Source organism: Pezoporus flaviventris, unplaced genomic scaffold (genome assembly GCF_033815535.1).
Source record: "Pezoporus flaviventris isolate CSIRO_AGI_PZ_B2104156 unplaced genomic scaffold, CSIRO_AGI_Pfla_v1 ptg000130l, whole genome shotgun sequence".
NCBI lineage: Eukaryota > Metazoa > Chordata > Aves > Psittaciformes > Psittacidae > Pezoporus > Pezoporus flaviventris.
This window is the reverse complement of record NW_026892678.1, coordinates 2,017,178-2,034,177: the sequence shown is the minus strand read 5'-3', so window position 1 is coordinate 2,034,177 and position 17,000 is coordinate 2,017,178. Positions and strand designations below refer to the sequence as shown.

Genomic DNA, 17,000 nt, shown 5'->3' with positions numbered 1-17,000 from the left:
CCTCAGTAGAACACCTCTGCTAACTGCAAAATAAATTAAATTATCATATATACTCAACTTCTGAAAACAACCTTTGGACCTATAATTAATACAAGGAATGCAGCTACAGTATCATCTTCATAGTGTAATTTATCTTTTAAAGCAGCTAAAACGCAGTGAAGCAGAGTGCACAGTTGTTCTACATGTCAATTAGCACAGAGGAAAACACCCAATTTTCTTTATCTGTAAAATGAATTTCATAAATAGATCTAATTATAATACCACTGCCATCAGTTGTTGACAGAACTGTTTAATGTTTATAGAAACTGTGTATACAATATGTCACCCCAGAAACTATTATGAAGCTTGCAAAATATAATTATGAAAGTTTGACATCTGCAAAGGCTGGCATTCTTTTTTAAGCATTCCACAGAGTCAAGTATTTCAATTGCTCGTAAAAACTCTTTCAGATTTTACTACATACAGTATAACAGAACCATCCAGAAAAAAAAAGGTTTTAGGGTATTTTCTATTAAAAAGGCAGATTTACTATTCTAAAGTCTTACTATTGTAAGTATTAGTCTCTTTTTATTATTAAGCTCGAATGGAAGAACAGAAACTAGATAGAACAACCGAGGAAAAATTCAGCTCATAATAATCACATAATAAACAAGCAGTGTACGGTGCAAACGCCACACAGAAAATTACTTGCAGAATGGAAATACTGCAAATAGAAAAAAAATATTTTTTTTTTTTACTAAAAAGACATAATTATACTGAAAAGTTCAGGTTTTACCTCCTTACTATTTTTTCCAGCTGGTCAAAAATTGTAAGTCAAGGCTTATATTCCCTTATATGTTCCCTACATTTAGTTATCACTGATTTCAATAAAATTTAACACTTGTGAGGTCTTCAAATTTGCATTACAGAATTTAATGCTTCATTCAAACAGCAAAATTCAGAATCTGTGGAATACAGTGCAATGAACCCACTAATTCACACAGGACAAAGATCTAGATCCTGAAGGCTACCTGTAGCATGACATTAAGACTCATGTCAAGACTTAGCACAAGCTTAGCTATTCAGATTTCAACCCTGCTTCATGATAGCATAGGTTAAACTAATGACTGAGGCTTGTATCTACTGTTGTTTCTGCAAAAGAAAAATCCAGTTAATCTGGTTTAGTGACAACCCTTCACTGCAAACGTAACTAGTCAGCCTTTCAGCTCAGACAAAATCCTGTAGCAATGATATCCCATTCTATAAAAAGATTACATTTTTCCCTCTCCATGTTGCCTTGCAACAATGGTAAGAAAAAAATGGCTACAAGACCTCCTGGAAGCATCAGATATTAAGTTATTTGTCTTAAGTTTCCTTTGTTTTTATTTGATTTCTTTGAGGATAGAAAAGGAGAAAAAAGATGGAAATAATAAAAAAATCAAAAACTTGTCAACATCTAAGTATGCTTGAAACGCTCTTGCATCTTTAAGTGTTTGTTCTTAAAAGACAATATATATCATCACTGCAATTACGCAGGAGGCATAACTGAAATACTAAGTAGTTTGTGAAAACAACATAAATTTGTCAGAGTTGGGCAAATTTTGGAATATCTATAATTAGAAAGAATTTCTTATCCAGTTTTCAAAAATGTTGGATGAATTCTGTCTGTAACTCTCTGTATTTCAAGACTTCCCTTTGCCTCCCACTCTTGGGAACTTAAATGATACCAATAGGTATGACCTTCAGACATTCCGAAGTGATGACAAAGTTCACTAAAGAGTCAATGGAGATCACTGTAAAAGTTTAGCTTACAACAGATGAATTAACTTTCTTGATTTACAGCTCCTAACTCTGAAACATGACTTTTGGCTTCAGTGTGCAGTGAATGCTGCGGCATGAACAAACATTAATGAAGATAACATCCATCTGACAAAGGTGAATATAATTTTATTACACAAGTCCAGTTTTCTGACAATTTAATTCTGTTTCAATGAGGCACACCTGACATGACAATAAAGGGTAACACACTCCCAAAAAAACCACAGTGGGAAGCCTTAAATATGGGATGACTTTGGAAACAGAAAAGCAGCAGAATTACAAAAGGAACAAAATGAAAATTAAAAGGGCAACCAGAAGATCTACACAAGTAACAGGGGGGAAAGATGATCTTTATACCTAAATAAAACTATGACTAATATTCAAGAGAAACTTGGAGGAGTACATACATCGAGAATTCACATAACTGCCTCTGCAGTTCAAGGTGTGATATGATAGGAAAGGACAGAAAAAAAAAAAAAAAAAAAAAAAAGAAGAGAAGTGTTGCCTAGTGTGGGGTCACCTCCAGCACCTGCATACAGGGCACGAGGTGCCTACAAGGAACCACTGTGGAAAAATTCCCCCAAATCCTCTCTAGGAACTCAAAATGATGGGGTGCCACACTGAAGTGCCTGTATACTACTGCATGGACAGTGGGGAATGAACATGATGGGTTAAGAGATCTGTGTGCAACAGGACTCATGGAGGCATAGCGAGATGGTTCCCATGACAGGACTGCTGGAATGGATTGAAACAGGCTCTTGAGGCAAGACAGTTCAGGAAGAGAGGAGAGTGAGTTGCCTGCCCTTCATGTGAGAGAGCAGCTGGAGTGCAGGGAGCTGTGCCTAGGGATGAATGAAGAGCTGACAAGACAGCTTATGGGTTAAGACAGGCAAGGCTCCAGGAAAAGCTAAAAAGCTTTCTGTATGAAAACCTCACTATCACAACATATGATTTCAGAAAATTTTTAAATGGAAAAAAAAGCAAGGAGTATCAGGGTTTTTGTTTTCTTTTTTTTTTTCATTTGCATGAAGCAACAATTCTCCTCTGAGAAAATACTTATAACTTCAGTGTACAGCAATATTTCAGACAGAAAAAAAATGTTTATTTTTTGGTTTGCTTTAGAATCTTTCATTTTTGTAAATATCAGCACTGAAGTATAAACCTGCCAATGCATATAGTGATCTATTAGACATTTCCCAATTTTTATGATAGCAGTTTTTCAAATAATTTCCCAGAACTGCATTTATCTTTTCATCTACATATTTTTAGCATTTTCAATAACAAAGGTAATTTCTGACTATTTGGCTGTCTCCACATTGTAAGTCCCTTCATTATTTATTTCGATTCTGGAGACACACATTTTCACAGAGCATTATTTCATTGTGCTTGGAAAATAGTATCCCTTTATATTATTTGTTTGCAGTATTCTACTGAACACGTTCTTTATACTCATGAGTGAGATCACCAAAGCTTTCAAATCTTCTTTAACAAGATTTTTTTAAAGGAATATTTAATATATATATACATATTAACGAATCCTAAAGCTTGACTTCAGTCTGCTTCCACACACTGATAAATGGAGAGAATACCAGTGGGACCCCCACATGTTCATTCTTTTAAGTGAATTTTGGTAAGAAGTAAGCATTTCTTAAATTGAAGCAAATGCTTTTAAATACCTAGGTATGACAGAAAACAAGACTATCCTTAGTGACATATCAAGTCAAAGTCATTATGTATATTCAGGGTAACTGATTCCCAATAGTGAAGAATGTGTTACACAATTTGCAGCGAATTCTTGAGAAAAATTTGTTGCCCCCTTTTTTCGGAGGCAACCCTTTAATTTCTCAATTTCTTCTATCATGCAATTCCTCATACTTTGTTCAATTTTCCAAGCCTTCATTACTGAATAGGAAAGACACAGATTACAGAACTTACTTTATAATTGATTAGTCTATATTACCCATTTAACTGATTTTGGGACCTTCATGACCCAAGTTACCTGCTTAAACTCAGTATTTCACACAATGCTAGGCATGTCTAATACCACTGCTGATTATGAAAGTTATTTCCTCGTACAATACTTCTTACAAGAAAACCAACAGTGACACAACTTTTACCCAGTGACATGACTTAGTTTTTATGTAAACTGCATAAACATCCAACTAAACTAGGATGGCTCTCACTGTTCTGTCTCAGGAAGCAAACTCAGAAATTTTGAGTTACCAGCCTTATCATCACTCCCCACATAAAGAGATGCAAATACAGTTTCACAAAACCAAAATCATAAAGATATATAGAAAGAAGATTAAATCTTGGCTTTTAATCTCTTAAGGTTTTTTTCCCTTTATGTCCTTTAAGAGGCTTACATGAACGGAGTTTTTTTTCAAGAAATAAAATCACTCCCTCCTCCACTCAGCTTATTTCTAAGAAGAGGATAAGATTTTTTCCAAATGTTATTTAACAAATTAATGACTGCAAGTAACAGTTTTGTAATTGGGGGGGGGGGGAAATCACTATTTGTATATACTTCCAGATTTCAAATTCATAGAATAAACTCTAATGCAAGAATCAGTCCAATTAAGTTATCTGCTTAATGTTAAGATAAACAAATAACATAGTATAAACATGACATCTGAAGTGCAGTCTTTTGAACTGCTGTCAGATGTTTCAGCTAATAAGGACCACTAATAAATTATCTTGGAACTACGAGTGCTAACTTGTGAAGACTGAGGACAGAACATCCTGGGGCTGCATGTCCATATTGAGTGGGAACAATACACCCAAGCTGGTCTCCCACACTCCAAAAGAAGTCACCAAGATCTCTTGGCATTCCACAAGCTTTCCTGCTCTAGAACCTTTATTTTACACATGAATAAACAACCCTCATCCTTGAAAGCACTGGTAGTGTCTGAGTTTAAATACTTAAAATAGGCAGTTAATTTGAAATCCATCCAGACTGCTGATGTCTGAGTATAAGAAAGACCAGTCTGGACAGTGTTACTTGTTTTGTCTTAACAATGGGAGAGCTTTAGTCAAAAATAACAGAAAAACACCCACTAGGAGTTTCTTTGATCTCAGCAATAGCTGAAGGCAACACATACCACCAGGAAATGTAGATTTTACAGGCATCTTGGGATGAATGCACCAGCCACCTAATAAAAGTAGTTTCTGGCCGCTCAGCTAGTAAAAAGAATAGTAAGACAATAATTTGATTTAATGAACACTTTTTCAACAGCTCCTTAGTTAACACAGATATAGCTTATGGTACCATGTAACTTTAGTATGTAACAGAGAAGTCACATCAATTCTGAAGCATTAAATCACAGGAATTACAGGGATCAGAAAACATTCGTCCAGCAGATGCAATGTTGTATAATGTGCTAGGAATATTGTTAGTATTTCTAGTCTTCTCTAGATCACAATATTGTCAAAGAACACAAGCCAATCTAGTACAACATTTTTTTTAATAGTGCTCTAGCAGCAAACAAATCAAATTATGACATTAAATACTTAGTATCTTTTTCCTTTATTCTTTACTCCAGATCCATTCTGTCACACAATAATATGGTAACATAATTTCTACATTCAAGCAGTAATTAACCAGTAACAAGAATATGATAAACTGTAATACACGTATTGAAATTCAAACTGTAAGGAGATACTCACATGATATCTGTAACTGTTCTACAGTTTCCATTTTGTGTTCTTAACAGATTAATTTTTTTTTTAGAAGCTTTGTGATTTCTTTTTAGCCAAACAATGGCTTTATTGAGTGGCATAAATTTTGTTTTGATGTGTTTTTGTTGCAGCAGCAACACTAACATGCCACAATTTATACACCTTGTTATTGAACAGCCCTGGTGTCTCAGCACAGCACAGTAGGCTCTGAGTTGTACACAATCTGTCAGTGTTATTTTGGACCACTATTCTAAGAATTTTACACCAAATTTTTCTCAGTATCACACATCCAAAAGATTTGCGAGGCTGTCTATTTCACTATGGAAAATCAATTCAGTAAGTTTTATCTATCATTTGCTCCAATGACCCCAACATGGCCTGATGCTCCAGTCTGGCAAATGAACATGCTGCGCATTCACAGTACATACTTTTCGGGTTTTAGAAAGCTTTTCAATCCATAAGAGACTACAGAAATCAACCTATCCATAGCCCTAGTTGCTGAAGTATGTCTCATCAGAGAGGCACTGGACTAGCTCTTGCTAACTTTATTCCCTCTCAACTTGTTTTCTCCACCCACACATGAAAAAAAAAAAAACTTATCAATCAAGTAACAACCAACCAAACTGCCTGACACCTGAGGTCTCCATCCCCAGGAACAACCACGCAGGCTGCACTTGTGATTCCATGGTAGCAACAATACATGACTAAATGGAGTAAGGGATAGAACAAGCAATTTAAATCAGTCAGTTCTGACTGAGATGGCATGCAGCCACTGGTGGCCACAACAGGGCAGCGCAACCCAGTCTAAGGACTAAGTGGCAGACAAGGCTCATTGGTGCACACTCTGCAACACAGCACATCTCACCACTTCCCTGATGCCCAAGCAGAACTGCTATGGAGAATTAACCAGAAGAACTCCTGAGCCAGCACCTCAAACACTTTCATCTTCCTCTACATCTGGACAGCACAAAAACTTCCATAATGAAGCTTCTGCATTCTTCAGAAAGCAGTTCCCTCTTCCTCACTACAAAACTACCAAAAAATAACCACCAGCTTCCTTTCCACTGCCCTAACACAAATAAAAGGTGTAACTAACCAGCATCACATTCAGTGCTAGGTCCTTATCCTTATTACTCTTTCCCCAGGTCCTCTTAGTGTTTTCACCAAAAACTGAAAATAATGCATAACCCTGTATTAGTGTTACAAATCAACATGCTGATTCAAAGTGACTGTCCTGTTAGCTGGTAGAAAGTGCAACTCATAAATTCAAGTTTACCCAAGTACACTTTGCGACTGAAAAAAAAAAAAACCCCACACATAAAAACAGAAAATCACTTTCCACTCTTTATAACTTTGCCAGGCTTTACCCTTTTCAGTTAATAACCTCTACTCTGTGTGTTTAGCCCAGAACCTAGTATCACTTTTAACAACTCAACCTGAAAACTGGGAAAGTTATTTTCCCAAACTAGAGAACCACCTCTATCTCTTCCACTAGCAGCAATTTACTCTCTCACTAGGAGATGGTTTTTCTATTCCAAAGCAAAACAAAAAAAAGTCAATAAATTTCAAGATCACTTGCAAAAAGATCTAAGTCCTTTCTTTGTGTGCCTTGCATTCTTTTCATGTTGACCAGCTTGTAGAGCTAGAGGTACACAAATTTACAGCTAATTCAGCATGCACCCAGGGGAAAAGACAAAATAGTATGTCCTAAGGAGTAGCTATGCCGTTTAGCTCCAGAAATGCAGGGCCATGTACTCTAATGGAGACTTGGTTTACCAAAGGAACATGGTCTGTGGAGAACAGCATTTTACAGAAGTGGCCCGGGACTGGTTCTTTTTACTCATTTCTTACACAGGCTGGGGTCCAAAGATTTTGGGTTTCTGTCTAACAAAATGTTCCTGAGCATATTTCCAATATTTGATTATGCCCTCCCAACTGTTCTGGTATGCACTGTTCCTTCCCTTGTTTTCAGTAATTCTTGAAATCCTGAAAAACCGAATCAGTTTGTATACTAACAAAAGCAGTATTTCCTAATGGAACATAATTTGGATAAGGACTACTTACCAAGTTAATGCCTGCAGTAATGAAGCATTACAATTTTAACTTCACAAACCAATTTGACAACTTCAGGGCTCAGAAACCCTATAAAAATACTATGCCTTAAAAAAAAAAAAATCTCAAACAGCTCAGGTGACCTGCAGTCAATATGCAATTGTAGTAGTTCACCAACAACACAAGTATTTGTAAACAAGAATATGGGCTGGGGTGCAACAGGGGAGAGGCAATTCTGCATTTTGGGGGGAGAAAAATCTGCAACATTTTTCTGGAGGTCAGTGTTTGTTAAAATAGTTTTACACTAAGATGTTAGGCAAGGTGAAATTAAGTATAAATTGTAGTAAGACAAATACTAAATGGAAGCTTGAAAGAAGGTCAAGGAAAACCACAGGAGAATTAAGTGTCTTACAAACAGCTATCTAAAGAAATATTCAGTTAATCAGAGCCACATCAAAACATCACAGCTGCTGACAGCCAAAACGCTCTTTGATTTCAATGGGAAAGTCTGGTGCTTCAGGAATGGAGAATGATCAGAGCTGTAACAGGAAGACAGGATAAAAAAAACACATAAAGATCACAGTACCCTATTAAATTTGCCATGTTATTAAAATTTTCCGTATTACCATTTATATGTATGTTCCCATGTTAAGTAGTTAATTGGACGTAAATCAAGTAACCAAAGTAAAGTTATATGCAGAAAACAGCTAGGAAACTGGATGAACAACTTACATTTTTAAGTGAATATGAACATCATTAAAAGAAAAAAAAAAGAAAAAAGCAAAGCTAGAGTGCTGACTGTAACTCTCTTATCCCATGGTGTTTTGTCATTATATTCACATATCAGCTACTGCTCCAAATTTTAGAGAGATTTGAAAAGAAATAAATGTTCTCTCCACACTTACAGCTATTATACTGCACTGCGAATTATAATATAATAGAAAAAAGGACAGTAACTGTCATTTTTAGCAGTCATACAAAAAACTTACAATATGGAGCTTGGAATTCTATTTATACACTCTATTCAAATCATTTTCTCTAAACAAAGAAAAAATCTTAGAAAAGCACACAAGAACAATAATTAACAAATTATTACAACACATTATAGAACACATCATAGAACAAGGGCTTACATTTATCTCGTGATTAGCACATAAAACAATCCCTGCAGTTTGGACACATCATTCCCCAAAAATCTTTAAACATCTCAGTATGCAAATAAATTCTTTTCCTTTTTTGTGTAAGGTTGACAAGGTCAAATCGATTACACTGCAAAGAACTGATGCTGATTCCACTGCAGCAACCAGAGTAGGTCAAGAGATGCAAGTAGCCTGCAGCTACAATGTGAATGAGACAGACCTGCAAACCACTTATCACTGTCAATAATTGATTTGAACAAATTCTCTTTCCAAATACATTGACTGAATAACAGAAGAATTTAAGAGGATTACTATTTACATAAAAAGAAGGGCTAACCTTATTTTTTTTTAAAAGAGTACCACCAAGTACACCTGATAACAATTACCTTGTCTTACTTAAGATACTAAATGAGCTTTGTACTGTAACTAAGTTGCTCAAAACAAAAACATCACCCTGTTTCAGTGTAAGAGTTCTAGCAGGTTTGAAGAAGGCACCAATAAATATACAAAATTAATAGTGTCAGTAATACCTTTCACCACAGCTTCTTTATACTTTTCTTTGGCAGAATTTACTTCTTTTATTAGTTGTCTATAGCTAGATTTTAGTTTCTCTAGTTCTGTCTTTGTGACCTGTAAGAAAAAAGAAATATAAGAAATATTAAAAATACTTAATCACAACATATAAAAAAACCTCATAGCATTAGTTTAAGAGAATTAATATTTATTTTCCAAAATAAGGATGTTAACACTTCCCAATAGCTTGAGATAATATTAATAGGATATTACATGGTGGAACAAAATCAAATTCAACAAATGCGTGGAATGAAATAAGAGGCATGGAAACAGATCTCCATCCACATCAGTGTAATGAAAAATGTTTAGGAAATCCAGCTAATCTTAAACACTTCCATCACAATGACAAGATAAAAAAAAAAAACGAAACACCAAAAAGATGCTTAATAAATCATATTAGATGAAAAATTTCTATGCATGGGAAGGAAAACCTTTAGCATCTTTAAAAAAGTCAGAATTTTTAGGTATTACAGTTCCTAAAAATGGCTTAGAAACTTCAACTGCAACCAATCTAGCTGCTGTAACACTTAAACCCTAAATAGCAAAAAAAAGGGGGGGAGGGAAAGGAAAAAAACCCAAACAAAAAACCCAAAACAAATTCTTGTGAAACACTGCACAGATGAATCTTTTTGCAGTGGAAGCAGGCCCTTTATTTTTTTTGATCAAAAAAATAAAGTTGTCTTTTCTATCCCCTACTTACATTTACTGTTCACAAATAATCACAAATCATGAACTCGCAAACAAAAGCTAGTAACAATCTAGCCACTACAATACCAAAAGGGTGGCATATATAGTAATGAAAAGTAAAAACTCTGACAAAAATACACTCAAGATGGGAAAAGAGGAACTTAGTGTAATGGAAGTACTTTATACAATGAATGTGCAGAAAAGGAAGTCCGTTCCACAGGAAAACTGTTCCCTGGCGTGACGAAAGCTGGAGTTCACAATTCTCCACTTTTTCATGAGGCAATGCCCAGATACCACTGCTTTTACCCTTAATGGAATTCTTCAAAGATGCAGCAAGTTGCCATCTACAGCTTCTATTTCTGTGCCGATTGTGCAAAGACTTCACTTAAAGGCAGTAACTTCTCTCCGCACAGATCCCATATTCTCATCTGATATTTCTACACACTGTAAATTATACTCACAATTGTTGCTATTACAGACAAGAAAAAATAACTAAGACAAACAAAACTTATTATAAAAACTCTGTGAGAAACTGAGAAAAAAGATGAAGTTAGGAAGTAATGAACACAATTAAGACATAAATAACAAGGAAGTGTTTCTCTTATGAAAAACTGGAAAATAAAAGACAATTTGTAGCAATTACAAAATGTATTTTACTGATTCTCAGACTGTGCTCTTCCAACAGACAAAACCAAAACTAAGAGCACCTCCATCCCCAAACGACACTTAACTAAGATAGTCAAGAGTCAAGGTTGTACATGCATTGTATGCACAGTTGCATATAAAATAAGGAAGATGTTCTTTACTGTGAGGGTGTAAGGCACTGGAACAGGTTGCCCAAGGCAGTTGTGAATGCTCCATCCCTGGCAGTGTTCAAGGCCGGGCTGCATGGGGTCTTGGGTGACACAGTTTAGTGTGTGGTGTCTCTGCCCATGGCAGGGGGGTTGGAACTAGATGACCTTAAGGTCCTTTCCAACCCTAACTATTCAATGATTCTATGATCTTAAACCCAGTTTTAACAGCAAAAAGTCTTGCCCACCTAACTAGCACAGTCCTCTTTTTTCCTCAAGTTTCATGGGAAAAAAAAAAAATCCAGTATCTGAACAGGAATTGGAATAAATCTACAAGAGATGAGTTCTACTGTATTTGTGTAAAAGCCATGGTGTTTCACTGTCATTAAGAGTTTTACCAAAAGATTCCTCAGTGAAGAGGTGTCTAAGAAAAGGAAAGGATGATACATATGTATTTCACCTAAAGGAAAACACATTTTTTTGCCATTGATCCTATAAATATAAACTGCACAGACACTAACCTTCACAAGATTTGGATAATGTCCTGGGAAGTACCAAGTGTGCTGCTTCTGTGTGTAACAAAAGCAGAAGTAATAGAGACTATGAGAAGTATTTTGAATTCCTGGGAACCATTCTTTAAGTGTTCCAGTGACACAAAACCTTTGAACAAACAATGTCAGCTAACAATGCAAGAGCATATCATATCTAACCAGAATGCTATTCAAATGCTTCTTAGGAAAATCAGGAAGGGGAAAAAAACACCCAAACAACAATGCAAGCTTATTCATCAGGATGCAAAATATTCGCATGGCCATGCAGCCCGTAATTAAAATCAATATGGTTTTTGAGTGCTCAATATACACTATATTTTTTTATAAGTCTTATTTTAAAATACAGCTTTAGTAGAGTTTTTATGAGAGTTAATTTCTTAACAGAAAAAAACATGTTTTGTGCAGTCTTTTTTAAGAGTATATCTGTACTTCCAACAGTCTTGCTTCATCTAGCTTCTCTTATATTACTGTTTCCATTTCCTAATTCTTTACGTATTTAATCTCTATTATTTCTAACATATGCTACCAGTTTTATCTCTTCTTCCATCCTGAGTGCTTTCAGACACACCAATCTGTAAGTGGCTGTGAGTGATTATTTGGCTTGGGAATTTTATCAGATCAGATAGTCAACTGACCATGCAAAAAACCGATGTATTCCCCACTGTCAATACCTGGGAAAGATGCCAAGATCCCAGCATATCATGGGAGCAGTCCCATTAGAGCAAACACATTTAACCTAGTAAGTTTGCTCCTAAAATTCTTCTCATAACTGGATGAAGAATTTTTTACTCATCAGTCCATGACATTTGTACTCTACTACTCAGATGTTATAATTACACTACTCTAAATTTCAAATTCTCTGCTGGAACAAAGAAGAAACAGTGCTTCTTCTCTCCGCAGACCTTTAGGACTATAAATCTGAAATTTTTGACATTTACAGTTAAACTTACTCCAGAGCTCCTGAATGAAACCGTGATTTCTGTCAGCTTTACTGACGAGATACACTGCTTTCAACATAAGCAGGACAACTGACATGTAATAGAAAAGGCCCTGAAGACCTCCATCTGCAGCCATAGTGTTTGGTTTACACTTGATTTACATTTTAGAATAGAGACTAGAAGCCTTCCCCCTCAAAATAGTCTGGACTATCAAGAGCATTCATTCACAAATGTTTCCAGTGCCTTGGTCCGATGCATGTCTGGAGTGGAATGAGAACAGGAAGAGAGATGGAACAGAGATGCATCCAACAGAATCATCCTTTACTGGAACAAGAGCATTTCCAGTGCTTTTGTTCATATAAAAGAAATGTATTCATCTCTGCCTTGTCAGCTAGCAGGGGAGAGAAAATGTAGAGGAAACAGCTAAAATTTAAACTAGATTCTACATATCACAAATCACAACCTTTTTCATAGGACAACCATAACCACAAAAATAATCCACTCTCAATATACGACTTTTAAACATACGAAACTATAACAAATTTATCAAGTACAATTAAATAACACACCTTGTACATCTCTGCTTCAATTTGTTGATGAACACCTATGAAACTCTTCTTAACCTGCTGCTTATCTTTGATCATCATTGTAAGCCTATGCAAAGGCCCAGAATTAAGGTCTTCTGCATGCGTCTTCATTATTTTGCTCAGCTGTTCTGTTTGCTGTACCACAAGCAACCAAGACTATAAAAAAAAGCACAAACAGAAAACACTCACTTACTCTGGCTTACAAATAACCAAACAATGAACATGAACTGTGAGACAAGATGCATCATTTAAAATTCAGTATAATCCATGAAAAAAAACCACGAATTTTAAACTTACCCAAATTCACTTCCAAAATAAAAGTTCTTCCTGCTACAGCAAAATCATGCCTTGAACTTACTCATAAAACCATAAAAAAGCACCAGAGACAAAAATACAATACTGTAGGTTCACCCTTCAGCACTGACTTAGTACTTCTAAACACTGATGAAAGCTTTACAGCCTTTTTTTGGAATACATCCCCAACACCCCTGACAACCATGTTCGCATGTCCTTTGTTCTCCTGTTTCTCAAACAGTTACTCTGTTCAAGCTGACTTCCCTTGTCTAAATACCTCACATTAATATGCATTTGAGTGGTTACTGTTTAAGACCTGCTTCACATAACTGACAGCATCAGTCAGGCCTCCAGTACCAAAGCATAAAGTGCTAATAGCGTAAGAGACACAAAGAGTTACTCCTGTCATAGTAATCTATCATCTTTCTGTACCCTCATTTTAATAACCTCCTTGGCCACTCAGTCAATCTTCAGGACAGCTTAATGTGCTGTCTGTGGCTTTGAATTTTCATTAAGAACTCTAAGGTGAATAGAGACACTTCCAAAGCACCACAGATAAAAATACAAAATTAAAATTCAGCTCAAACAAAAGCATTTGCTATCCTAAAGATCCCTGTCACAGTCTGTTGACAGGAACAGTACTGTACTGCTTAGCAAGAACTCCCTGATACTGAGTACTATGCTGTATCCAAAATTCCAGGAAGGCTATATGCCATACAATTATCAGGTTTTGAAGGCAGCTAGTATGCTAGTTTTACTAGCATTTATTTTACTCTTACAAAAGACAGAAATTCACCTTAGATCATCAAAATTTAGATAAATAGTTTGTTTGGTAGCTTTGGGGTTTCCTTATATCTCAGCTATAAACACACATGCACACACAAAAATATATATAGTATTTTCATGTCTAAATGACAATGCTGCAATGCAAACTGGATTCTTGAGAAGGAAACAAAAGGTAGTTAACTCCTGTATACATTATACCATCTTTAACATTTCCGTCAGTTTGTAAACATCCCATAGACTGGTTACCTCAGGCTATCTGAGCTATCTTCATGTTGTAGCTATCTCAGACTGCTTTAAAGTCTGCTGGTGTAAAATATCATGGCCTAAAGCTCCCCAGCTATGGCTGAACACTTTTCCACCTCTCCATTAAATTTCCAAATGAGATCAGAATTATAGAACAGTTTGGCAGGGTTGGCTTACCCTAGACCATGTTGCCCAAGGCTCTGTCCAGCCTGTCCATGAACGCTGCCAGGGATGAAGCATTCACAACTTCCTTGGGCAACCTGTTCCAGTGCCTCACCTCCCTCACAGTAAAGAGCTTCCTCTTTATCTCTAACCCATACTGCATAAACTAAAAATGTCATTAAACACCTGCCTGAGCAGAGTGGTTCTTGTGGTTATAGAAGGGTTTATAAGAGCACTTTCAGAGGTGAATATGTAGTCAGAGTTCTCCATTTTCTTTACAGCTTATTTATTACTGATGAGTCAAGTACCATTTTCATCAACCCTCCAAATCACAGGAAAAGCATTTTCCAACAGGACAAGTACTCTGAAGAAATACTTAGCTTACAATCCACCAAATGAACATGAATTAAGTCAGAAACACAGCAAAAACTTCCCTTTCAATTAAAAAAATAATTAAATAAATCATTTGTACATTTTCCTGTTCTCTACATCCCTCTTTCCATACTGACAAAACATCAAGACTTACATCTATTAGTAAGATTTCTGTGTTTGCTATGACTAATTTTAAAATAGGAAAAGCTAAAGTGAAAAGGTATACTTGAGGAAAAGCTTAAAAAATAAAGAGCCATGTGGGTCAAAAAAGCAGCTGGGTAGAGAACGGCAGAAAAGGCAAAGTGTTTTCTTTCACAGAAAATAACCACAGTCCAGCAGAACCAATAGAATCAAGTATTTTTTGGTTAAAGAGTATTTTTTTAGATACGTACACAAAAAAAATTATACATATACACAACGAAGCTGTGTATAAACACTTAAAAATACTGCTTTTACAGCATTAGCAGTTGATGCCACTATGCCATCCAGCAAGTTTGCTGCCTCTGCATAGAATAAACATAGGACAGATTTTCCCAAACATCCTTTCTCTCAAAGTGCTCAGGCTTGCTGTATGCTTCAAAAGAAAACAAAAAACAGCACGCACACATAAAATAACAACAACAAAAACTAAACAAACAAACAAAATTATAAAATCACAGAATCTAGAAAGGTTGGAAAAGACCTTTAAGATCATCAATTCCAAGTATTACCCCAGGAAAAAAGCAGGTATCTTTGTATTTGGCTTTAATGCCACATTATATGAAATATTCAGTATACAAGTATTTTAAATCCTATAAAATTCAAGACGCTAGATTTATGTCCCATAATATTTGGGTTATACTTTAACTCTGTAAAATGTGAGGAAGAGAGCAAAAGTATCATGAAATAGTAAATTAGCATGAGGTGAGTGAGGTAAGCAGTATTTTGGACAATTTAACCACCAAAACCAGTAAGGCAATGTGTCACTACACAACTTTAAAATTCAAGGTGACAGTGACATTTCAAGGCAAGCTCATACAAAAGATCTGTCAGTAGTATATGAATATATTTGCTGTTATATAAAGATGTAGAGATCAGGGATTCTATTGATATCATTGAAAGAAAAATGGTATCTCTTTAAGAGAAAAAAAAAAAACAGAAAGAATAAAGGAACAAAATGATCCTGAAAGAACAACTTGCTTTCCAATTTGTGCCTATGTCCAAAACAAGATCTCAAAATATGACACACATGTACTTCTCTTCAACCCAAAAGGAACATGGCTTAAGTCAAATCTCCATTTTTTTTAGATTTATTTGATCACAGGAAGTGCCCATGTTACTGACATGAACCAAGGCAGACTGAGCTAGCTATATGAACGTTAAAGATTGTATTTTATAATGCTAAATACTCTGATTTGTCTTGCTCCTTTACCTCTCTTGCCCTAATCCACCCTGTTTCATTGGCTAAAAAAAATTGCGACAGTTTAGCTAGCACGTAAGAGCAATACTAGTGGGGCAGCAATAGCAAGTATTATTAGCCACATCACCAATAATTCTATACATAACCTCAAGATCCAAGAGTAGAAAGCTTGAAGACAATCCTGACTTCTGCTTATCTTAGTCTAACAACAATGCTTTTATGTTTATTTACCAAAATCATCACAACCTATATAGCAAGATCTGTAATAACCCATGTAGAAGAAACATAACTGGGTGAAAAGCATTTCAAATACACCACCAAAACACACAGATTAAAAAAAAAAATATAAGCAAAAAAGAAAATCAGCACCCTCAATTTACATGACAAAAATTGTTGTGGCAGAGGGAAGCAGCAGCAGGTTTTACTCTAGATAAATGTTGTGTAGTGCTACTTTTGGGGCAGCTGAAATAGGATAGCTGTAACAGCACAACATTCAAGTCACACACCCCACCACTTTAATCCAGCATAAATCTAGGCTGCTGCAAAAGGAGCACTCACATTGCTAATGCTGCACCATAGCTAGTGCTCAAGCAGCCACACCATAAACCCACTACATAAAAACTGCTCTGCCTAAAACTTAACCTGGCCCAAAAAAGGGTGCTTTCCTGCAGAGATGAGATCAGAGTCATGCCAGTATGAAGAGACTGTGGAACCACTGCTGTATCAGAAAGGGAGGGAATTAAGTAAACTGTTAGAGTGGTTTTCTCTAGTCAGGATGGAATTCCAATTCAGGAGTGAAGCATACAAACAGGTGAAATATGCAAGTTTACTTCATCATTACCTTTACTGAACTTGCTCTAAATCTGAAAATTAATAATTTGGAGGAAGGAAAGCATTACCTTTATAAAAAGAAAACACACTTATTTTAAATTGGGTACAAAATAACTTCAC

The 17,000-nt window shown here is 35.8% G+C and overlaps 1 protein-coding gene across 3 annotated transcripts in view; it reads right to left on the bottom strand.

Moving 5' to 3' along the window:
• FER (FER tyrosine kinase) overlaps positions 1-17,000 on the bottom strand; it is a 148,064-nt gene that overhangs the window by 111,780 nt on the left and 19,284 nt on the right. For 2 of the 3 annotated variants that reach the window (XM_061478706.1, XM_061478707.1), the window contains exons 4-5: positions 12,776-12,949; positions 9,197-9,296 (exon numbers count right to left, since the gene is read on the bottom strand). In XM_061478706.1, the coding sequence (XP_061334690.1) occupies positions 9,197-9,296; positions 12,776-12,949 (274 nt within the window). Of the gene's footprint in view, positions 1-7,223; positions 7,462-9,196; positions 9,297-12,775; positions 12,950-17,000 lie in introns of those variants that run through there. The other variant, XM_061478708.1, reaches the window with a different exon arrangement.